A 24173-nucleotide genomic window follows, 5' to 3' on the forward strand; every position below is an offset into this window, starting at 1 on the left:
CTCAGTTTCTCCACCAGGATATCATGGGGCACTTTGTCAAAGGCCTTGCTGAAATCCAGGTAAACCACATCCACTGCATGCCCTCCATCCAGCCACCCCCAAACCTTGTCATTGAATTCCACAAGGTTTGTCTGGCAGGACCTGTTTTTGCGGAAGCCGTGTTGTGTGGCCGCCAGCCTCCCTTCCCTATCTAGCATCACTAGATCTCTCTCTATTATGAGCCTTTCCATTGTTTTTCCTACAATGGACGTGAGGCTAACTGGTTGGTAATTCCCCATGTCCCCTCTACTACCCTTTTTGAAAATTGGGACCACTGACGACACCCTCCAGTCCTCTGGGACTTCACCCATTCTCCACGGGGGCCTCAAAAATGGAGGCCAGCGGGCGTGAGAGAACCCCTGCCAACTCTCAGAGCATTCTCAGGTGTAACCCATCAGGGCCCGGCACCTTTGTAATGTCCAGTGCCCTGAGGAGCCCCTTGACTTCTGGGGTGGGGGGGTTACTAATCTGTGCCCCTAAGTCCCCAGCCTCATCTGATCTCCTATGTGGATCTCCCCCGTCCTGCTTTGGGGAGAACACGGAGGCAAAACAGTCATTTAGCATCTGTGCCTGTTCCCTCATATCAGTCACTGGATCCCCTTCCTCCTTATTTAGTGGTCCCACCACTTGTCTCCCCTTCCTCTTCCTATTTACATGCTGATAGAGGCCCTTTTTGTTGCTCCTGATATCCTTTTGTTACCTTCCAGGAAATCTGGCTGCAGCAGGCACAGAATTAGGATTCCACCCCCAGCCCTCCTCCCACACCACCAAACTGAAAGGCAACAACATCAGACCCAAAGCTCCCTTTAACAGCTGCTCCTTTCAGTCTTTGTGCATAGCTTTTGAGCATGTGCAAAGTGTGCTGCCCCTATTACAGATGGATGCCTTTCCATGTCCTTCTCTGAGGATATTTTCTAAATTTGCTGAATTTTTAACAGGCTGAGACAGATCCATGTTCTGCCTTCCATTAAAAGTAGACATGAATGGTTGGCTCCTGCAATTTCTGCAGGACCTTCTCCAAGCCGGTGCCTTCGAGACGTGTCAACCACAACTCCCATCAAGTGGCTGGGGATAAGGGGACACATAGTCCAACACGGGTGCTCTAAGGCAGAGGACAGAGATCCAAAAGACAATAACCAAGCATCCCCGACACAGTTTCTTCCCAGCAGCTGAAGTCGGGTGCCAAGTCGGTTGGGTGTTGAGCATGGCTAGGCAGCCCTCAAAATCAGGGGGCGGGCAAGACTGTCCCCAAAGACCACCGCCCGACACCTCCTGCTCTATGAGGAACCAGGGGGCCTTGTTCCGAGTAGGCCTGCAGAAACAGCGCTGGGTCAGACACTGGTCCCTCTCAGCCGCCCAGGCTGGCCTTTCGATCGGCTGCTACCAGGACCCAGCAAACCAGAGTCCGCCAGGGACCGAGGCACGGGGTCAGGAGCACAGCAGGCCTAGCAGCACTGGGTGCTCTGTAGCTGCAGGATTGGCCCCCGCCCACCCTCCCCAAAAGCCGAAGGAGCACCGAGGAGCCCACGCTCTGCTTCCGCTCTTGTTCCTCCTAAACGTTCCCTCCTCCTCTGGACCACCACAACTCTGCACAAAGCTCTCGCCTGCGGGGGCCAGGCAACACTCCAGTGTGGTGTGGTGGTTAAGAGCATGGGACTGGGACTCAGAGGATCCGGGTTCGAGTCCCCGCTTGGCCATGGAGCCAACTGGGTGGCTTTGGGCCAGTCACAGACTCTCAGCCCAGCCTACCTCACAGGGTTGTTGTGGGGATGAGATGGAGGAGGAGAATGATGTAAGCTGCCTTGAGCCCTTTGTAGGAAAAAGGCAGGATATAAATCGAAAAGAGACAGAGACACCCAGCGGGCATCACGCAGCTCTGCCTGCATCAGCACATGCCCAGCGCCGAGGTCAAGCTTGGAGACCCTCAGACTCCACAGGCCTCACGGGTTCTGCTGAGCTGACCATTTCACTGCCGTGACCACCGGCTGGTCTGACTCCTCCTGCTCGTCTTGGAAGGTCACGATCTACAGCGCAAGGGGACCGCCCCTCTCTTCTCGCTGCCGCTGTTGCACTGGTAGAGAGGGGCGCACCCGGTGGACTCTCAGCAGCGGGACCTGCGATCGTACCATCCCTCGGTGCTGGCCACGTGGGGCTGGATCAGTGCAGGAGGGACAGCCGGAAAGACCAGGAGGTTTTCCAGACACACGACCTCCCCGCACCCCCCGCAAGTCACACAAACAGGCTCCAAAACCTGGTTTCTCCATTTCAACTTTATTTTCTTTTTTAAAAAAGAAAAAGAAAAAAAAAGCACTCGTTTTTCCCTTTGCTCCAGCCCTTAGAGACAGCATGCACATTTTTGCTTTCATAGAGCGTGGTGGTTGTTGGTTGGTTTTAAATACCGGTTTGAATCCCCCCCTTTCCCCTTAAACCCCTCTTAATGTCCCGTGCCCTCCCCTCTTTTGCCTCAAACACATCACAATGTGTAAAGGTTAAGTCTCTAGAGATATCGCAAGTATAAACCAAAGCAAATGGGGGCAGGGAGGAACAGGACGGGGGGGAGGGGGGCAAAAAGGAAAAAAAATATAATATATATATATTTTATAACAGTAGTCTACTACATAAAGTGCGTTTTGATGGCTTGCAAAATTTCTAAACACACCTGGGAAGGCAACACAGGAGTTGGCCCCCAAGCCTACCTTCCCATCCTGTCCCCCCACCTCACCGAAGCCCCCGTGACAGTCCCGGCAACAATCGCCCGGAAAAGAGAGTTGACAACGCAGACAAACTTTGGCATAGGAAGACCTCGCCAAGAGTGGCTGGCGGAGCGTGGACGTCCGTGGCGGCTTTGTCCCGCTCTTGCGAGCAAAAGGGGTTCTCCTTGTCTTCTCTCTCAGTCTTGCTTTCGTTGCAAGCGGGTTCGATGGATCGTCGCTCTGGGGCGGAAGGGGAGAGGAGGGGCCAGGAGGAGGCGATGAGGATGAGGAGGATGCCGGTGGCCACTGGGACCACACACGACGGGGCTGTGGCTGCGGACGGTGAAAGAGAAGTGAGAGCACGCCCTGCTAGCTTGGCTCCTTCCGCCGGAGCCTCGCAGGAGCACCTCGAGGAAGGGCAGCATGTGGCCTCAGGAGCTTGGGGTGAGTCCCCCAGTCCTTTCCATAAGGAGAGGCTGAGGAGCCTGGTGGGCTCATTCCAAGGAGAGGCCAACATTTCATTGGGTTGATTTAACTGTGCCTTTCTTCCAAACATGCCCCTTGAGGCAGCCAAAAGTCACCCCACCACCACATCCCTGAGAGATTGTTGTACAGGATAGGATACAGGGCACACAATGGAAACGTGTTCTGTGCCAGTCCTTAGACCAAGAGGCCGCTGGGCAGATTAGGGGAAACCATTTCCGCCATCCCCTAATCATTTCCAAATGATTAGGGAAACCATTTCCACCATCAGGGGAAACAAAAAGCATGTCTGATGGTAAGAGAAGTTTGTTGATTTTATTTCTTAACTACCCTGCCTTTTTCCCTGCATGAAACCAACGCAGCTTTGTAAAGGTCTCCATTTTATCCTCACAACAGCAACCCTGTGAGGTAGGCCAGGCTGAGAGGCAGGGGCTCAAAGCATCATGGCAGGGTGAAGTTCCCTTGCAGCTGCATCCTAGAACTGGAGGTCTCTGAGCAGGTTGCTGCAGTTTTAGAAATTCTGTCTAAACTTTTCTAGGAATCTTCTGCCTCAGGGTTGAATAAGATGCCACCTCCCAGCAAGCTTCCGACTTCTCTCGACAAATATATTTTAGGATCTTGCAGAGGTACAGAATCATTTGCGTTTAAAATGAACCTTACTGACAAAGCTCTCTGAGGATTAATTTTGAATGCCGGCCTGGCTGCTGCGAAGGCAGGCGGGGGAACGCTACAAAACGGACTCAGGAGGCCTGAGCAGAAGCCAAGGCTCCCAGCGCCGGCTGCGTGTGCGTGGCACGGCCAGAGGCCAGCCGAGGCGGGGGCGGGCAGAGGAATCATTTTTCGAGATGCGCTTATGAATCAGGAGAGCCGTGCAGAAGCAGCCAGGAAGGAGGGTTGGTTACGGCTGAGCTAGCAGGGCCGGGAATGACAAAGGAGAGAGATCTTCCACCCATCTGCAGGGATGGAAAAGAGAAGGGGCGGGGGGGAGGCAGCAGTGGACGTCATCCGGATGTGGCACGTGGCCCTGGGGGCCCCCTCGCTTTCACAGCGCGCCCCCAGAAGTATCCACACTCAGCTCAGCTTTCCCCACAGATCCAGGCCTTGGCACATCAAAAATTATCCTTGGGTAGGATCCAAAATGAGTTATTATGAGCCTCCCTTTTTATGTTTTATTCTAAGCCAGAACTCAAACAGTCCCTAGGAGACCCGAGACGATGCAGTGGGCTGACAGCTGTGACAAGGAGGGCTCCGGTTCTCTGCCCCACAAGGTTGCCACACTGGGTCAGAAGGACCCTGCTCGCGTAGGGCTATCAGTGGCAGCTTAAAAAGGGGCCTGGGAAGCAGGGAAGGGACAGATGGTCGGTTCAAGAAGCAACATGCCGCAGCCTCCCCGGTGGGCTAGCTACCTATACTGAGCTTTGCCTGGTCCCACCATAATGTACAATCTAGCACGGATTAAGGTCAGAGTATCTTTCGGATAACTGATGCGATTCTCACTGCTCAGAACCCTATCAGCTCCGTAAAGCAGACGCTGCCCCTCGCCATGTCCCCTCTTCCATTCCACACACTGGCTGTACCAAGCCCCACACTGCTTGGTTGGATTTGGGTTCAGGAACCAAACCAGAGAGGAACGGTCAGGAGGCTGTTCTGCCTGGCCAGCTGCCCCTGCTAAGTCTCAAAGAAAACCCACGGGCAGGCTTGCCACCTCCTAGCTTAGGAAGGAAAGGCTACGCACCTGTGGCGGGCCACGGGCCCCAAATCACTGTTGCTTACAGGTAGAAAGCTTGCGGATTTTGCTGCCGGCAGAGGAGGGCTTGCGGGAAGGGTTGGACGAGGCGCTCGCCCGCCGCTCGCCTTTCGTCTTGCTGCTCAACTGGCCTGACTCTGTCCCGTTCATGCAGACCGGTTTGGGCAGCCCTCGGCTGCGGCTCTGCCCATTCTGCTGAGCTTCCGCATCAGGCACCTGTCCTGCAAGGCCCAAACACAGAACCACTGCAGAAATCTGCCCTTCTGCTGGCGGACTCACCCACGAATGCCCAACCCCGCCACTGCCTCCAGAGCCAGGCCCGTGCTCGGTGGTTTAACACGGGGTGCAGAACCTCTCTCAGCCCAAAGACACCCTCGGGGGCCACATCCGGGGGTGGGTGGGACTGAAGGCCAAAGGAGCAGGGCCACGTGGAAAAAACCCATCTGGTGGGTTGGTGCCTTTTCAGAAGTTTTCATCTACGAGCCCCATCATGCCAGCTTGATTTGGCTAACGACAAGAGCAGTGAGTTTTCTAAAGGACACCCTTGCCCTGCACAAGAATTGAAGCATTTGTCTACACGACTGACACGCCATGTTGAAAAGACTTTGGCTGCAGGAAAGCCAGCCCCGGGGGGTCCAAGCTCGCGAGATCTCACCCACCCAGCTCCCAAGCAAGCCATCTATTTGAATCCCAAAGATGGAGCACACAGACTCATTTAACAGGAAAAATGACCGGAAACGGGTACTTGGGTTTGGTGCAGACAACTGGAATGCCAGGACAACTAGCAAGGCCTTACACAGGTGTCCAAAACTGGTTTTGTGAACCTCCATTTTGCATTTCCCAGGGCAATGCTCAGCCGGGGACCGAAGCTGGAAAAGCAGCACAGGCGGGCACTGGGAGGCTTGCAAATGAGGCTGGGGGTGGGGGGAGCTTGCAGCTGGCCTCGTTGACCCCGTCGGGAGCCATGCATCTGCCATTTCAGCTGTAGCTCGGCGGAGAGAACATTTAATTAAAATCACCCCCACAAATGGGAGCCTTTTTGTCACATTAATGTAATTTCCCCCAGACTGAAATTGCTCCATTTTGGGTCAGCTTGTCCACTCCTAACAGTTTTTCGGAATGTCTTGACCTGACCTCCATTTCTTTCTTTCCAGCATTAATTTAGCAAAGCCACCCCCCTCCCCGATAATTACCCCCTCATTACCATGATGCGGCCCTTTGGCCAGCGGTAGGAGCTTTTACAGTCGTAAACAGCACACTTGAGAAGTTTCTGCAAAATTACGTTCGTTTTCCGATGCCCTCTTTAGAGCAGGCTCGTGTCTCCCCACACCACAAGAGGATTCTGCCGAGCTCATTTTCATGGAGAAGAAACGCAACACGACAGGGCTTTTTGAGCCTGATGACTCAGAGGCAATAGCAGCAAAAATGAGATAAAATAAAAAGCAAGGGCACGATGCTTGGACGATTATGTCTAATTTTGCCAAGGGATGCAAAAGCATTGCTTCTGCCTCAGCACTCCAACGGCCGAGCGTCACAGCCATCGCCGGCTCGGCTCGTGGCTGCTGCCATCAGCACCCATCTGGGACACACGGGGGAGGAAGACCAAAAAATAGGAGGACATGAGATGGGAAGCAAACCATCGGGGGGAAATAAAATGGAACATGACACTGCGATGCCATGGGATGGGGGCTGCTTCCCTCCAGAAGGCTGGGATAAAAGCGAAATCTGTCAACCCCAACCCAAAGAGGACTTGTTCAACACATGCGAAATCCCACACAGGTGCCTTGAATTCCCAATGTGCAGAGGCCCTGGATTTTGGGGCTCTGCAGCTGCACCTCCTCTTCCTCCTTGACTTGATGGTCCCCAGATATGCAGAAGGCCCCTGGGTGCCAGGCTCATATGCTGGAGGGCCACGAGGCAAGATGCTACCCCCCCCCCCCGGGTCCTCCTCTACCTCAGGGCTGCCATTTTTCTGTTGGCCGGCCAGGAGGCTGTTGGCTGCAGTCCCTCAAGCTGCTACTCTGGCCAGGGCGACTTCTTTTATATTGTTATTTATTTTATATTGTTAATTTTATATTGTTATTTTTGTATTTTATTTTGTGTTGTGAGCCACCCCGAGGCTTCGGCAAGGGGCAGCATAGAAATGTTTTAATAAATAAATAAATACTCTTCACCTGCACCACACCCAAGCCAAAGAGGGTTCAGCTGAAGAAGCCTCCCCAGTCCGGGGGGGGGGGGGGCTTGGCACTGCACGATCCCTGTAATGGGGGCCTGGGAAAACGAGGCTGTGGTGCCCCCAGCCACGAAGCCCCCCAGGCAACTTTGGGCCAGTGGCTCCCTCTTGCAGCCTAACCTACTTCACGGGGGAGTTGTTGTGAAGAGAAAGCAGCGCTCTGCAGGCCAACTGTGTGGGGGGGTGGATAGAAAAGCAATGCAGCCGGAGTTCGAGCAAGGCCAATCTTTCTGCCTAACCTACCTGGTAAGGCTGTTGTGAAGATATGACTGTGGAGGGGAGGGCCCACTGCCCGGGACCTGAGCTCCTTGGTGGAAGGGAGGAAGAGGCACCAAGCGAGGATGAGGATGCCGCCAATAATACCCGGCACCCCACCCACAGCGCCAGTTCTGCCCTCCAACTATTTAACTTGGATCCATGAGCTGAAGGAGCCTTTTGGACCTGGCCGAATCGTGCCATTTGGCTCGGCAGCCCCGCCCCCAACACACACACCTTGCAATCTGGGCTCCACACATTCACCCCCAAGCCTGCAGCCACGGGTGGGCAAGAGGAACCTGCCCCCTACCATTTTTCTCCGCGCTCATTTATTTTTTGCACATAATTAAAGCACCTCCAAATGCAGTGTCTAAAAGGACTGCAAGCCAGATGAACTGCTCCCCAATAGCGCCCCCCCCCCAAACTATTAGGCTGGGCGCAAAGAGCCTGCCAGCTCTGGTTTATGCACCTTTTAATCAAAGGAAGGAAGGCAGAAAGGGCTGTGGCAGCTGCCCCCAAGGGGGAGTTATTTGCCCTGCTTCAGCTTCCTGCCCTGCAGGTGCTCTGGATGGCCATTTCAGTGGATGGGGATGATGGAGATGGTCACTCGATGCACCCAGGGGGCACCAGGTTCCCGAGAGATGAGCGAGCCCTTCCCACATCTGCTTTGGGTAAGGTCTTCCCGTCTGCCTGATGGGGAGGGAGGCATTCGAATACCCGGGCGAGCAACACCCATCTCCAACTAGGGTTTCAGAGGGAGAAAGCATGCTGGGCGGGGGGGGGGGGGGGGGGGAGCAGCCAGGAGCTTCATTCTGCCTTCTTCCTCTGATCAAAGGGAAGCTTAATGAGCCCCTCCCCCGCCTGTGACTCACCAGGCTTCTTCCCTCTGAGGCTGCTTGGGGCGTGTGTGCGCACATGGATGCCCAGACGCATGCGCGCGCATTGCGGGGGAATCGATTGTACACGCTTCGGTTTTGTTTTGCTCGGGAGGAGGCAGCGGTGGTGTTGGGGTGGCAGACGCACACCGGACCTCCCGCGCTTTCGTGGGGGGCCCTGAATCTCTCGGATGCTGCGTGCCCGACCCGCTGCACTCGCGGAGATAAAATTCCCGGTGTGGGGATAAAAGCCTGGGGGTGAGGGCCTCTGTAGCGTCGGATCCCTGGCTTCGGTTCCCCTCCTGCTCCGCCCCCCCCCCCCCCGCGAGTCCTTCCACCCGGTTACGGCCAGGAAGGCTTTCTTGACACCCATACAAAACCCCACCCTCCTGAAAATGCGACTTTGGTCCAGGCCCACCCTCTGGGGCAGCAGCAGACAAGGGCCCCTGCCATTCCTTGCAGCAGGGACCTCACGAGGGCAACCGCCCCCCCCATCCCGCACTGCCCTCCCTTCCCCGGGCGGAACACCCCCGGCTCTGCACCCGTCCCCCAGAGGACTCCCTTCCAGCCCAGCCGCCTGGGACTCCTGGAAACACCTTCCTGAGCCCCCCGGCAGGAACCTTCAGCCCCCCCACCCCGGTTCAATGCACCTCCTGAAGGCTGAAACGGCCCCGCCAAGACTTCAGCTCACAAGAGCTTTAAGCTGAAGTGGGGGGGGGGGGCGTTCAACTTGCAGCTTGGCAGGCAGCACCCCAAGAGCTTCTCGAAAATCGAGTGTGGCACTCAGAGATGACGAGGTTCAGCACCCCGCTCTGCATCTTCCCGAACACGCAGCGCCCATGCCGGATGCTCCCTGTGAGCCGAGGCAGAGCCCCGGCAGAGCTGGGCCGGGGAACCAGAGGCTCCGCCCGGGACATCTCGTTCTCCAGCCGGAAGCCGCAGCAGGCACGCTAAGCCGCTGAGGCCTGATCCAGGCTGCTCCAGAGGTGGGTGCCCATGTTTGCCTGATTTAAAATTCCACAGCTGGGGCTCCCTGATAGCCGGCCAGGCTGCAGAGCCTTCTGAATGAGAGCAGCACTTTGAAAACGAGGAAGCGGGGAAAACCACTTTATTTTGCTGTTCACACCAACGCTTACTACTTACGAGGGTCGGGAAAGGTTGCAAAGAACCACTTTTCTCAAAAACCTGAACATGGCGAAAACGGGGGGCAGAACAAAAGGACGAACACGGCTGCGTGGGCAGGGCAGGGGGGGCCCCCGGAGCTCGCGCTACCCGGGAGAGACGGCGGATCAAGCCACCACCTTCCCCAAGTGGTGCGTCAAACCCGCTGACTGACAGCTCTGAATGGGCCCGAAATGGCAGCCGTTTGCACAAGAGGAGCTAATGGGAGCTCTTAAAAGCTGCAGCTGCACCCTTCACACGCACCCCGTGCTTGGGAGGGAAGTGCGCTGCGCACACGCCGCCGCGGTGGCTCAGGAGAGAGGAGACCGCCGTCCCCAACCGGGTGCCCCACAGGGCGGCGGCCAGGCGGCGGTGGAATCGTGAAGCTCTGGCGCAACGTGGCTCTGGGCTGCAGAGCAGTGTGGCCGCTCGAGATGCAGGTGAGGGGAAAGCAAACCGCACCGAATCGGAGGAACGGTTCGGTTCTGCTCGTCTGCGAGCGACCAGTGCCATTTTCGCTTTTTCCCCTCTGTGCCCTGCAGAAGGGACGGGGAGGGGGGTGGCCACCCCCCCACAGCTGCTCACTGCTGCCTTGTGCTTTGAGAAAGGGAGGGGCAGGCTGGGCCTCTGGATCTGGCTGGGCTCTGCTCCCCTGCAGCCGACGGCCAGGGTGGGTGGGAGTTACAGTCCAAGCTCAGTGGGGAGCGCTGGGGCGGGCTTTGCGAGAAGCACAGACCGAGCACGGTCTGGCGCCAGCAAAGCCCACACCGTTCTAGGTGGAAGGGAACCAGGCGTCTCTCTCGTCTTCCTCGGGCTCTGTCTCGTCACCTAAGCTAAACTTGGTGAGCCTTCCTTCCTCCGCGCTGCTTTCCACATCTCCTTCTCCGAACAGGTACGCCAGCAATCCTTCCTGATCTGCGCTCTCCTCCTCTCTAAACCCTGCCTCGCTTTCACCTGAGAAGATGCAACAGGGAGCAAATCAGGAGGAGGGGGGAAAGGGGCACAGGAACTGCACGGACAGCGCTGGGGGCCAGCCCCCAACTCCCCAGTCGCCCCCCCACACCGGGTCAAGGAGATGTCACATGGGGTGCTCAGCGGACGAGGCCTGTGCCAGCGTTCCCAGAGGTCTTGGACTGCAACGGCGATCGTTTCCGATCCGCTTCACCTTGAGAATGCTTCGCCAGAGGACGGCATGCAAGCGAGCGAGCTAATGCGCCACTGCGAGGGGTTTCGGGGGGCTCGGCCTGGGGCTGATGCCTTCCTTGCACTTCTCTGATTAGCAAAGCTGCCATTATGTGAAATAGCCTCTCTGTTTAGATTTTTAAAAATGGAATGAAGATGTCAAAAGGTACCCAAATTACGGCAGAGGGAAATGAGGCAGAAATGGACATCTGCCCACCTGCTGCACGGAAGTGGCTCTTCCCGAGCGGGGACTCGCCCTCTAAAGCACAGAAGACCCACAGGCTGCAGAAGGCTCCGTCAGGTGTGCCCACCTGCATCCCGCATCACCTGCGGGCAGGGCATGGGACAGGTTCAGTTCTGCCCGTCGCTCGCCACCCCCGCACGCCCTGCCCTTCCTTCCTGGGGAGGCACGGGGCCCCCTCGGGGGCCTCTCAGGCTTGCTCTGGGAGCTACCAGTCAGCCCGCCTGCGCACGCCACCCGGTCCAAAGATGCTCCAAGGCTCTCGGGGGGCAGCAGGAAGCGTGGGCGGCAGGGCAGGGCAGGGCAGGGGCCCGGTGGGCAGGAGTGGGACGCCTCCCGGGTTTAGCAGTGGATGCGCAGCCATGGCGGCACGGGGCAGACGGGCCTGTCGGACGGCGTGGGGCTCGGGACAGGCAGCCGCCCCCCCCCCCTGACTAAACAGCCCACCCGCCCGCCCGCCCGCCCCTCTGGGCAACCGTTTCCCTTACCAAGCAGCTTCTACGGTCATGATTCCGCCCCCAGCCCCCTGCAGACCCCCTACCCCTCTACCGTGCCACCCGCGGGAACGCGCAGTCCACTTCCCCCCAGCTGCAGGTGCAGATGTTCCCCGCTGGGAAGCTCGGCGCTGTGGCAAAGCTGCCCCTCCTCAAAGGAGACGGGCCTCCGCCAATCCTGGCCATGCTGCTGGCCCACGGGACCCAGCCGTGAAGCCATCCCTCCCCAAGCCGGCGCCTTCTGGAGGCGCTGGACTCCAGCCCTCAGCATGCTTAGCCACCTCTTCAGCTGGCTGGGGATGCTGGGCCTGAAGTCCAGCTCTTCTGGAGGACGCTGCCTTTGGGAACGGCGTGCCAGCGTTTCAGCAGCGGGCAGCTTGAGTGGCGCAGCTGTGGGCGCGGGACTCGGGAGGCCCTGCACGCCACGAGGCTCCCTGGCCAGCCCTGCGCTCAGCGACTGCAAAGGGCTGCCGTGAGGCCCTTGCAAGAGGAAAGGGGGACCTGCAGCTGCCCTGGGAGGAAGGAGCCCCGCGCCCGCTAGAGCTCCGAAGACCGGCCGGGCCCGCGAGCCGGCTTTAACGCGCCTCAGAGGCACTTTGCCCCCCGCCCGGCTGCTCCGGCTCCCTCACCTGGCACTGTGAAGTCCTGAGTGAAGATGACCTCGTCCTCCAGGTAGTCGCACTTCAGGTCGTCGTCCTCCTCCTCCTCCTCGTTGTACCCGTGCAGGTCCTCCAGGTAGGGCACCACCGTCATGCTCCTCCACCGGTCCTTCGTCTCTGGGCTGGGCGGGATGGGGACTGCCGGCTCGGACTGGGGGTGCTTCTTTCGGAACCAGCTGAGAAGCACAAGGGAAAGCGGCAGCGGGACGGTACATCCGCCCGGTGGGGAGGCACAGCACGAGAGGAAAATGGGTTAGGAGGGAGGAGGAAAAAACCAACACCTCTCAATTCCAACGTTCTCGTTGGAGAACGTTGCACGTGCTCTCTCCCGCCAGAAAGGGCAGAGCGGACTCCCTGCAGCCGCTCCGTGCACGGGATTCAGTTTGTCACGCTTTGCTTCCCGGGAGACACGGGGCACGGCCTCCCAGCAGCCCCATGGCTTACCTCCCCTACCCTCTAAGGCCCGCCAATTTCCCAGAGGAGCAGGGATTCTTCCTCGGCCCTCTGTGCTCGGCCGTCTCTCCACAGGGCCCTGCAAAGAATCGGCGGCGGGGCACATTCCACTGCCCAGCGCCGCTTCCTGCACGCAGAGTGCCACGGCCCGTGCTTTGCCCGCGCATTCCTTGCCTCGGGCTGCGTCAGACCAGAGGTCTGCCGAAGATGCGCCCCAGGTTTGGGGAAGAGTAAGCCAGCGGCCACTCCAGAGCCAGCGGCGTCCGACTCTGGGCAGGGAGGTCCAGCCCAGAGACCCCAGTGGCTGGCCGCGGACGGTCCTTCCCGCCATGCTCGCCCTTCTTCCCCTGAAGGCAGCTTCATTCCAGCCCAGCAACCTAGTCTCCCCCTGCTGCATAGGACTACAAAGCCCATCACCCCCATGCTGGGTGGGACAGGCTGAGGAAGCCTGCGCCAGTCCCTCGCTCTACAAAAAGGAATTGTTGTTCAGCAGAGCCATGCAAGCGTGGACGGCACCTTCAGCCCTCTCTTCTTCGGGCAAAGCCGCTCTTCCTGGGGGGTGGGGGGAACGGTGCGCCAGTGCCACGCACCTACCTGGGCCCCCTCACCCCCGGGAACCCGTAGGCCACCCCCATGCCTCCCTCTGCCCACCCTGGCTATCCAGCCATCTGCACACGGGCGGCAGTGAAGCTCTCCAGCACGTCCAACTTCCCAGCAGCTCTGCTGGGCTGGACTTTCAGGGAAGCTGGAAGTGGGCGGGGGGGGGTGGCCACTGGGAGCTGCGAAACCCAGTTCCCAACACCGCTTGGCTGTGGGTGCCAGCCAGAGAAGGCAACAGATTTCCCAGAAACAGTCGTCACTGCCATTCGGGTCCTGAGCCTCTGACCTGTTTGCTACAACTGTGCTTGGAGCGTCCCCCGCCAGCTCCCTCCCAGTCCCTGGCTGGGATTCATTTGCAGCTCTGCGTTTTGAATTTCCTGCCACTTGAGTGTGCTGCCTGCTTCGGCACTTCCCAGACTGGCTGGCCGGGCAGTGAGGGAGCCCGACACGCCTGGCGGGTGTTAGGCCGTGAAGAGGCTGCCGTACAACTTGAGTTTCCAGGAGCTACAAAATTCGCCACGGCTCAGCCGCCGAGCACACCCTTTGCAGAAGGACGGTCCCCAGGCCGGCAGGCAAGGCTGGGAAGGGGCCCTGCCAGCGCCAGTCCGCACGGAGGGTACAGGGAGGGCGGCAGCTGGGTGGGTCCTAGCCTGACACCCACCTCAACCAAACGAAGCTGGGGGGCAGGCATCCTGCCTCCGCCAAGGGGAGGACTTTGACAGATCCTGTTCCCGTGGCACAGAACGATAAGCAAGAGGCCCCACCTCACTCGGCTTCCGGGCCAGGTTCAATCCATGCTGGCCTGCCCACCCCGAGAAGGCTACTCCTTCCTCGGGGAGAGACGCCTGCAAAGCTGCACCAACACCAGCCATTCTCTGGGGACTGGGGTGGGGGGTCCCCCAGCCCGGCCTGCAGACCCCAGCTGCAGAGCCTGGAACTGCCCGTGTGCCCAGCCAGAGGGTCGCCCCCAAAAGCACTCTTGCTCACGCACCTCCCTGCAGCAAATACTCTCCTTTGGCACCCAGGAGATCGGGTTTTTAAATGATCCTGGTTTTTTTGCCGGGGGGCGGGGGGAGGTAATCCTTTTCCAAAAGCTGATGGCTGCTACTCCCAGAATTTACACACCATGAAAAGCGGCAACAACACAACATGCCCCGCTCCTCCGCAAAGGAGCCATGCAGGGGACCGCAAGAAGGAGTTCTGCTCCATTTTAAATTTCATCTCCCTCTCCTCGCCCTGCTTATTGAAGGAGTAAAAATAGGTTTGGATGGCAGCGGAAACCTGCAGAGCAGTATTGATTCGAGCCCTCTGGGAGATCATATTCCAACATTTGCATTTGCATCTGCATCCGAGCCGGCTAGGATGAAAAGGAGGAGAGGAGGGCGGGCGGGCGAAGCCAGGCGGAGATGGCTTCTCTCCTGTACTTGGGCAGCTTTCCTCAGCTCGGCGTCCCATGACTGCGTTGGGCAAGGCTGCCTGGAGCTGGTGGGATGCCTGAACCCCAGAAGCAGCTTTTCAGAAAGGACCCCGCCCCATCTGCCTGCAGACAAAGCCCAGCCGAAGCCGCAGGGCCTCCAAGCTCGTCTCCTGACAGTGCATCCGGTGGGGGGGGAGGGGGGTTAAAAAGGGAAGCAAGCAAAGCACCCTCTGGCCACTGACGGCCGGGCGATTCCTGGCCCCTGGAAGCACCGGACTCAGAAGCCTCAAAGACGCCGTGCCTTTTGATGGCGCCCTTTCCACCCTGCCCGGATGCCTGCACCCCTTTGCCCCCGACAACAGCCCTACAGGGTGGGATGTTACAGAGCTGCCTGCCTGGGGGGATGCAGCTGAGCAGCCAAGAGGACCTGGCCGGCCCACCAGCAGGGTTCTGAGAAAGCTGCCCTTCAGGGTCAGCCCCCTCGTCCATGTAGCCCAGGATCATGGAAGCCTGCCGGCAGGTGCAGCTCTCTGGGGAGTCAGGTGGGCGTCTTCCCAGCCCTGCCTGGGGAGGGCAGAAACCAGGGCCTTCTGAGAGCAGGGCAGGGGCGCCACCCCCAAGCCGCAGACCCGCCCCAGTGCAGGTGGAAGCGAACCTGCCCCGCGGCCTTCAGGTTTGCCCCAGCCCTTCTTTCCCAACGAAGGGGGCACAGCAGCCCAGCCGCCCTTTCCCGGTTCTCGGCTCACGCTCCTGGGGACCAGACCCGTGCGGCTGACCCCTGGCCTCGCACGCCTTTGTCCCGCCTGCAGCCCCGTCCCCTGCCTGAGGGGCCTCTGGCCTGCTCTGCCTGCAGCCCGGGGGGGTGCGGAGGGGCAGGGCAGCTCGCTGGACAGGCCCAGAGGCAGCAATGGGGAGCAGTGGGGCTCCCCACAAGCAATGCTGCCCCGCCCCCTTTCTCCCACCCATGCAACCCTTGCCAGGATGCTGCCGAAACAAAGCAGAGCACCACTCCCGGTTTTAAGGACAGCCAGCTGCCTTCCGTATGCTTTGATCCCCTCTCCCATCAGTCCCAGCCGCCACACCCACTGGCCAGCGAGTCTGCAGGCGGAGGGTGGAGGTCCTTTGCCCCAAGGGATGCAAGAGCTGGGCCTGCTGCATCCGTCCGGAGATGCCGGAGATGCCGCCTGTCGCCACCGCCACCGCCCAGAGCTTTGAGGGCGATTATGCAATTTCTTGTTCTTTTAAAATATTAGGTCAATCGACCGTCTATCTTCTCCACTAAGCAGGAACTGGAAGTGACCTGAAAGGCTTTCAGGCACAAATGGCACCGGATGCACGTTTAGTAAATAAAAATAGGCTTACTCATCTGCCTGCGTACTTTGCCCCCTCCCGGGATAAGAAAGAAGAGATTACCATGCGCGCGCACACCCCGAGCCAAGTCACAAACACAACGAAAATAATGCGAAGCGCACACACTCACTTGTGATGCCGTATCTGCTGTATCGAAAACCTCTTGGCCGGGTCATATTCAAGCATTCCTGGAAGGAAGGAAGGAAGGAAGGAAGGAAGGAAGGAAGGAAGGAAGGAAGGACGGGGCAAAGAAAGGGGCCGGGAAACATTTAACTTTAACTAAGCCATGGTCAGTTGGTTAAGAAAAGCTACAAACGTTACCCCACACAAACACACACGCATGCACAAAATACAGGATACAAGAGAAACTGAGGTGGTAACTCCTCCACAGAAGTGTGACTGAAATTGAGGCCACAATCCTACGCATACTTAGGTAGGGGAAAAAGCCACACAACTCCCAGCACGCCCCTGCCAAGGCCCTTTGCCCTGCCGAAGCATGCTTGGGAACATTTAGAAATTAAGGGACTGTTTAATGCCTTTAAATGAACAAAGTACTGGCTACAAAGCATGAATTCCAAGTCTGGAGAGAATCCCTGGCATGGATGTGGGGGTGGGGGGCAGATGGGGTGGATTCAAGAGGCTCTCAATTCTTGGTTTACACTAAAGCTGCCCCCCATGGATAGGTTTCTGGAAATGGGGGAGCTGGGGAGACAGGAGAGCGGAAAGCCCGAGGGTTCCCTCTTCCTGCTTAACCAACCCTTAGGGGTCACACCCAAAATGTAAGCCGACACAAGCCGCCCCCCACTCAAACGCTTCCGGCGCTGCTGGAACTCGCTCCTGGGTGACAAAAGCCCCCTTGTGCTCAGCCTCTCACCTCCGGCTCTTGCCCTCATTAGACCGCCTCATGTTTCTAACCTGATATGCAATGCCACAGCATGCCGTTAACAGCTTTTATGTTCGCTTTTAATTGGAAGAGCTTTAACTCCTATTTGCATTCGCACTTGTTACGGCTTATTAAATTTCTTGGCATGCGCTAGCACAGTTATGCCCCCCAGCTTTCCTTCTGCAGGGCGTGCAAGGAGGACCACAGGCATGCTGCCCCATTCTATTCCCACAACAGCCCTGCGAGGAAGGCTGGTACAAGAGTCCGAGAGCAGACAAGGCACTCTGCGACCAAGTGGAGACCAGGAGCTGAACCTCCCGAGTCTTGGTGCAGCGCTCCAGTGGCCAGGGAGGATGAGGAGGCCAAGGGGCTTGCCTTTTCCCTCCAGTAGGGCCAGAGCTCCGAGCATCTGGGTGGCCGCCTGCCCTGCCGCCCGGCCATCCAGGGTCACGTGCCAAAATCCAGGTCCGGGGGCCCTAAGGGTCCCACTGAAGAGCATGCCCCGTGCTGCCACCCCCTCTCGAATCTTCCTGCCCGAGGCTCTTTCCCTGCCCCGTCTACCCAGAGAGGTATCCTTAGCAAGAACGGCCCTCGGCACACGCCTGTTTATGTAAACTTGCATGTGACGTTTCAGTTTTTGGTCCTGTGAACCTGAGCCCTGGATCTTGGCCAAGCCCGGCCTGGCCCCAGCCAGGGATGTACAAGAATCTCTGAGAAGGAAGATGGGGAGGAACCGCCACGGTTTGCAAGGGCAGCTTGAAGAAAAGCAAGCAACGCTGCAGGTCACACGGCCCGGGGCCAAGGCAGCTCCATCTGCCACACCCAAGCGGGGCGGTTTCTGCAGCCCTTCCGGAAGGAGCGGGGCCCTTCGGGGTGCAAAGGGCTAGGGCGCACACAGTTCTGCCGTCACTTTCTGAGGAGCGAGCAGCATCAACTGAGGATGCCGCCGGGATGCGGCCATAACACGGCTGGCCGACCAACCAGGGCGGCAAGAAACGAGGCCAGGCACGGCTCGCGCTTGCGTGTGGCGTCAGCAGCTTCCCACACACGATTTGGCCAGGGAAGGCGCTTCGATCTCTCCTGGCTCGCTTCTGCCTGACGCACCTTTCATCACTGCGGCTTGTGCTGCCGGAGGGGTGGGGGCGTGCAGGAGGGAAGGAGAGCTCGAAGCCCTCCCAAGCCCAGCGGCAGCTCCTCTGCTCCCCTGCGGGCGGCCCAAGCCAGGGGGCTGCGGACAGGGTGAAGCAGGTGCTCCGCAGCGGGAGTGGGCCGTGGCCAGAGCCGGGCAGGCTGGAGGTGCGCCGACGCCTGCTGGCCGCAGCTCCGCGTCCTAAAAGGCCTGCTCAGGCGTGAAAGTAAACACACGCTCCAGGAGGCAATGAGGCTGCTCTTTCCCACACCGCCCTCCCCTCCTCGCAAGGCTGACAGGGAAGCCGCGGTCTCGTCGGCCAGACGGATGTGCCGGTGGGGACCCGACACGGGCCTGGGCCACCTGCTGCAGCCCCAGAATGCTGCCGCTGCATCTCCCCCTCCCCAAGGTGCCCGCACAGGCACCTATCCAGCCAGCGGCAGTGCTGAGCGCCTTGCACCGAGTCTAAACTGGAGGCGCTGCCCATCGCCAGAGCTGTTCGGCAATGTAGCCTCCTAAGTCTGTGTGGGCAAGAGCTCTGTGCGGGAGGAACGCATCGATCGTCGGCCCCCCCGCATGCCGACACAAGCCACGGAAGGGGTGGGGGCACGCCTGTGGACTCGGCGGAGGCTCAGCCGCCCGGCCTCACGGCTCCCGCAGAGGGTGCACGAGACCCGGGCGAGCACCCGGGGGAGCGATTCAGGGGCGAGCGAACAGGCTCATCGTCGCTGGAACCACACACCCCGCCCACAGCCGTCCAACTCATCCGCCAGCTCGCCCGGGTGGACAAATGGCTCCACTTTGAAATGGAAGCATTAAATTCTCTTCCGGTTTTGTTGTTGTTAAGGGGGTTGCAAACGGCTTCTCTGCATGGGCGTGTTTTACGACGTGTTCTTCCTGCTTTTGCTCTTTTTTTGCACCACCCACATTTTACCTGCTTGCAACTGAGCTACCTGCAAACAAAAAACCACGTAGAAACACTCGGCTTGGGTAGGCCCCACACAAGGCTGCGAAGCACCGAGTGTGGGGCAGCAGGCGAGCCCGTGGGGAGTTGGGAGAGGTGGCCTGCAGCTGCGGCGTCATGTTACGTCCAGGGGGCTGTCGAGAACGTGAAGCTCGGCCTTGCAAAGGGCGGCAGCCCCCAGGTACCCTGAACCCTCCGGCTGTGGGAACCCCCTCGCTCTGCAGCCTCACCCAAGCCCCGCGGCAAAGCCTCCCCTGGAAGCACGGAAAGGGCCGTCCTGTCCAGGCTGGCTTTTCGATGGAGGGAGCGAGAAGAAGCCAAGCGAGGCTCTTCCAAGCCGCTGCTTTATTCCTCCCGGAGCCCAGCAGGGCAGGATCGCTGCCCGCGTTGGAGTTCGCCCACGCCATTGCTAGCCACGAGCCTCTCGGACGAGGCAGGGTGGAAACCCTCAGACTGTAACGCATGAGGAGGGAGAGGCCGGCACCAGCTCCCCGGGAGAGGGCTTCCAGGTGCTGCCGGCTGGGAGACACCGCCAAAGCAGAGGAAGTGGTGTCGGGGCGGGGTGACAGCTGCCCCGCAGCTGCGCCTAGTGGGAGAAGGGGCTTGTTGTCTGGTGCCGGCTCCCAGCCAGGCCTGCCTGCAGGCCGCCAGAGCCCGTTCCTTGGTCCTGCAGCGCCACCTGCTGCAGAGGTGGAGCAAGTGCAGCCCGCCGGCGCCGCTTCTCCCATCTGGGTCCTCCGGAGGTGCTGGAGTGCAACTCCCAGCAGCCGCTGCTGGCTGCGTGTGGTGGGAGATGGAGTGCGGCACACCAGGCGTGCCACACACACAGGCTGGGGACGGCTGTTCTGGGGCGCCATGGCACGGGGGCGGGGTGGCAACTCTCGGTTCCTAGGGTCCCCAGATGCCTCCACTTCCACTGAGGCGCGGCTGCCGGTGAGGCTCCGAGCTGCTGGATTCCAGAAGGAAGGCTTACCGGGGGGGGGGGGGGGGATGGAAAGACCCCCAGCTGTCACCGGAAATGTATGCCTCCACACCACTTCCCCAGTACGGCCCGTCCTCCTTTCCCTTTCTCAGCTGCAGCGCGGAAACCCTCGAACCCCCTCTCAGAGGAGCCACTGGGGGGTGCACTGTGCTGGCGGGGGGGCAGCACACGCCCAAACGCCGGCTGTTCCTGCTGAAAGCGCGTCCTGCCCAGGCCGGAGCCTGACAGGAGCAGGTCTGCCATTGCAGGAAGCAGCGGGGAGGCAAAGCAGGGTAGCCAAGGACTTGCCGCACACCCCTTGGTGGTGGGACAGGGCGTGGGGCAGGGGAGATGGCGTGAGGCCTCCAGCTCCGGGACGGCCTGGACCCCCTCACGCTGGCTCAGGCCCTCGCTCCGCTGAGCCAGCAGCCAACACAGACTGGCAGCGGCTCTCCAGGGATCCCAGCCCGGTTCTTTCCCGGCCCGCTGGGGTGGCTGCGGGCTCAGAGGCCTCCTGTGCCCAGACCCCTTCTCGTTTTCCCCACCCGCCTCTGGCTGCACCAGAGATGCTCCTCAGCGGGCACGATCGGGCAAGGCTCTTCCGCAAGAGGGCAGGACCCCAGACGGCTCAACGCTTGCGCCTGCCCTGCTCCTGCTCGGAGGGAAGGCTGGCTTTGCAAACTCCCCGAAATTAGCCCCGAAAGTAACCCTGGCTGGTTCCCAGAGCAGATCCATCGCAACGCCCACTGAAGCGCTCGCAGTAGCGCGGGAGACGGGCTCTGCCCGCAGGCCGGCTTGGGCTCCGAGCGGCTGGCATCCCGAGCAGAGCCCAGGAAAGGCAGCGACAACTTCGGAGCGCCGTTTCCGGCCAGCGTCTTTTCCCCTCGTGTTGGGATCTCAGGCTCAGAACACCCCCGTTCATTAAAAGCACATGCACACTTCGCTCTTGGGTTTTGCTGCTGGCTTTAGCCATTCCCTCTGCAATCTCCTTACTTAAAAGGAGAACTCGCCTCCCTCAGAACACGGCCGATTGAGCAGTGTAATACTCATAGCATGAGAAGTTACGCAGCAGCGGCCTTGTCATCTCCAGGCCGTGTGGGAAGGGACCCGGCTGCCCAAGACTCGCCGAGATGGCTCAGTCAGGGAGGTCCAACCAGTCTGCGATGCTGGTGTTAAGAACAGCCAGCCAGGCACCTCTTCAAGGCATGTGCCCAGGCGACAGCTCGCCCATTAGGCGTATCGAGCTGCTAGTCCTCAAGGTGTGCCAAGATTATTCGCTTACGCTAAGCACTCGCCCCGGCACTGATGCGCTGACGGTTGCACAGCGTGCAAGACTGAGCGCAGCGACATGGGTGCAAACACATATGCGCACCCATTTCCCACTGAATGGTACTTCCCTGACATCCGTGGGGGTGGGCAGCAAAGCAACAGCCCCCCGTTTCACCTCCTTTTGGCAAAGGGTCACTCACCTCTAAGCAGATCTGAAAGAGGTGGACCACAGTCCTCGGGAATCGTGTAGTCCCCCTTCCCAATGTTTTCGAATAACTTATAAATATTGTCGCCTTCAAAGGGATAGAGCCCAGTTGTGATGTTGTATCTGGAAAAAAGGGAAAAGGCACGCAATTGAATGTGCCACTGAAGGGGCCAAGGCCGCAGCAAACCCTCCGCCATGACGGGAAACCAGCACGTTTCCCGGGAACTTACAGCGTGACACCTGCTGACCAGATATCCACTTTGAAGCCCGAGAAGGTGTCGAGGCCATTCGCGATCTCTGGCGGCTGGAAGGCGGGCGACCCCTGACTCGTCCGGCACACATCGTCCTCCGCGAACGGGTGCAAGGCCTACAGGGAGGGAGGATGAGGAGGGGTCAGCGCAGTGGCGCCCCCTGCCAGGTGCCGCGCAGGTGCCTGGGAACCGCTGCAGGGCCTCAGGCGGAGAAAAGTGAGCTGCTTCATATGGACTGAGGAGGCAAAATCCCGGCTTCTACCCCACCCCACCCGCCAGCCAAGAGGATTTCAGGCCAACCCAACCCCTAGTCGGCTTAGGGTTGCCCGAAAGCGGCCAGCACAAGCTACCCAGAGGGCCACGCAAGCTGCAGCAGAGATCGTGTTATTGCTGCTGATTCAAAAACAAGACATAAATGAAGTTGAGAAACAATTGATCCTAAGTTTGCTAATGGCAGCCAGGTTAGCGATAGTTAAATACTGGAAGCAGAACTGGGCTACGCAAAGGCATGAATGGTATAATGAAATACGGAATATGGTAATTAATGATAAACTGACAAGAGAAATAAACATTTAAAAAGGGTTAATAGAAGCAAATAAATATAATGAAATTTGGGAAGATTTTGTAAAAGCACTACTGATAGAAGGTAAAGGTTGTAAGCCTAATCAAGATTAGATGAATTTTTGGAGGGGATGGATATATTATGTATTATTATTATATGAATTAAAATGGAGGTGCAGTGGTACCTTGGCTCACGAACTTAATCCGTTCCAAGACTCTGGTCATAACCCAAATTGGTCACGACCCAAGTCATCTTTCCCCATAAGGTTCAATGTAAATAAGGTTAATCTGTAACTATTATTTTTAAATCAGAAAAATTTGAGGCAAAATAACAAAGAACAACAAAGATCACAGCCATCTTCCCCCCACCCACCCCAAGCACCAGTACAGCCATCCCCCCCCCCCAGCACGACCGCAATCGTGCCTGTCATCCCTGCATGAGTGCGATTGCAGGGGCATTTCCGGGGGGGGGGGGGGGATGGCCACAATGGCAGTTGCCACCCAATGTGGATTTCACAACCCGAGTCAAAATTTTTATGGAATTTTTGCTCGCGACCCGATTCGGCCATGAACTGAGGCGTTTGTGAGCTGAGGTACCATTGTATTATTGGTCTCCTGGGTGGTGGGGGCACTGTATTATTTCCTTTTTCATTCATTAGTTGGGTTTTTGTGTGTAATACTATTAATATTATGATGTTTGTATTTATGTATTTGTGTTTTTTCTGTATTTAAAAAAATTAAAACAAAAAAGGGGGATAAAAAAATAGAAGCAGCAGAGAGCCTGCCCTGTCAGGTCCTGGCTCCAGAAGCCGAAGGGAAGCCCCAAACACCTCTCAAAAGGGACGCAGCCCACCTCCCTCTCTTTCCCGGAATGCAATCCCTGGAATTCTCTCACTGGCAACCCGCTTAGGTGCATCAGCTGGTTTGCATGGAAGGACAGCGGTTCTCAGTCACCTGGGAACAGGGGTCTCGGAAGAACTCTGGCCCACATTTCTGAGTGCCGAATGGCCTGCTGGGAGCCTCCATGGCTCTGGGGCAGCGTCCTTCCCAAAGAAGCCCCGATCTGCTAGGAAGTCGGGCAGCTTGCTTGGATTTCAGCACAGCAGGACCATGGGGTCCTGTGGCCACAAGCCTGCCTAGGGCAGCTTTCTGCTCCCAAGATGGCCAGTCACACACCTCTGGAAAGCCCACAGCCGGCTACACACACCATTGGGCACTCTGATACACTCCAATCACAGAATGGTCGAGCTGGAAGGGGCCCTGAAGGTCATCAAGTCCAACCCCCTCCTGCTGCAGGACACCACGTTACACCATCCCATTCAGGTGGCCGCCCAGTTTCTTCTTGAATGTCTCCAGCGTGGGAGAGCCCCCACCTCCCCACGCAGCTGCTTCCACTGGCCTATCACTCTGACCTTGAAGAAGCTTTTCCTGTTATCTAGTCTGAATCCAGCTTGCTGCAGCCGGACTTGATTATTTCACGTCCTACATTCTTTCTGCAGTGAGAAGATAGCTTCGCCTTCCTCTTTGTGAAAGCCTTTGAAGGACTTATAGAGGGATATCATGACCACTGTCGGTCTTCTCTTCTCAAGGCTGAACAGGAAGGGCAAGTTCTCTCAGTCTCTCCTCATAGGGCTTTCTTAGAATCACAGAATAGTGGAGTAAGAAGGGGCCATGAAGGCCATCAGGTCCACCCCCTGCAGTTGCAGGACACCAAGTCACACCACCCCACTCAGGTGGCCGCCCAGCCTCTTTCTGGATGCCTCCAGTGTGGGGGAGCCCCCACCTCTCCAGGCAGCTGGTCCCACTGTCCTATCACACTCTGACCATGAGGAAGCTTTTCCTGATATCCAGCCTGAATCTGGCTGGCGGCAGCTGGACTTGATCATTCCGTGTCCTACATTCTTTTATCAGTGAGAAGATACCTCGGTCTTCCTCTTTGTGATAGTATTCTTCTATAAGTCCTTCAAAGGCTATGTCCCCCCTCAGGCTTCTCTTCTCTTCTAAAGGCTGAACATGTTCAGTTCTCTCAGTCTCTCCTCACACGGCAGTGTTTCCAAATATCATTTTT

The 24173-nt window shown here is 58.3% G+C and overlaps 2 protein-coding genes across 3 annotated transcripts in view; one reads left to right on the forward strand and one right to left on the reverse strand.

Moving 5' to 3' along the window:
• LOC123036576 (CACN subunit beta associated regulatory protein) overlaps nucleotides 1–776 on the forward strand; it is a 12406-nt gene extending 11630 nt beyond the window's left edge. Inside the window, exon 10 of the mRNA XM_044455906.1 lies at nucleotides 747–776. Within this exon, the coding sequence (XP_044311841.1) occupies nucleotides 747–776 (30 nt within the window). The remainder of the gene's footprint in view (nucleotides 1–746) is intronic.
• Nucleotides 777–2291: 1515 nt separating this feature from the next.
• STK11 (serine/threonine kinase 11) overlaps nucleotides 2292–24173 on the reverse strand; it is a 40290-nt gene continuing 18408 nt past the window's right edge. Inside the window, exons 5-10 of one of the 2 annotated variants that reach the window (XM_044456000.1) lie at nucleotides 21524–21660; nucleotides 21289–21416; nucleotides 16013–16070; nucleotides 12033–12238; nucleotides 4951–5183; nucleotides 2292–3065 (exon numbers count right to left, since the gene is read on the reverse strand). In XM_044456000.1, the coding sequence (XP_044311935.1) occupies nucleotides 4975–5183; nucleotides 12033–12238; nucleotides 16013–16070; nucleotides 21289–21416; nucleotides 21524–21660 (738 nt within the window). In that variant the 3' untranslated portion in view covers nucleotides 2292–3065; nucleotides 4951–4974. Of the gene's footprint in view, nucleotides 3066–4950; nucleotides 5184–8916; nucleotides 10441–12032; nucleotides 12239–16012; nucleotides 16071–21288; nucleotides 21417–21523; nucleotides 21661–24173 lie in introns of those variants that run through there. The other variant, XM_044456001.1, reaches the window with a different exon arrangement.

Source organism: Varanus komodoensis, unplaced genomic scaffold, assembly GCF_004798865.1.
Source record: "Varanus komodoensis strain SLA01 unplaced genomic scaffold, ASM479886v1 scaffold80, whole genome shotgun sequence".
Taxonomy (NCBI): domain Eukaryota; kingdom Metazoa; phylum Chordata; class Lepidosauria; order Squamata; family Varanidae; genus Varanus; species Varanus komodoensis.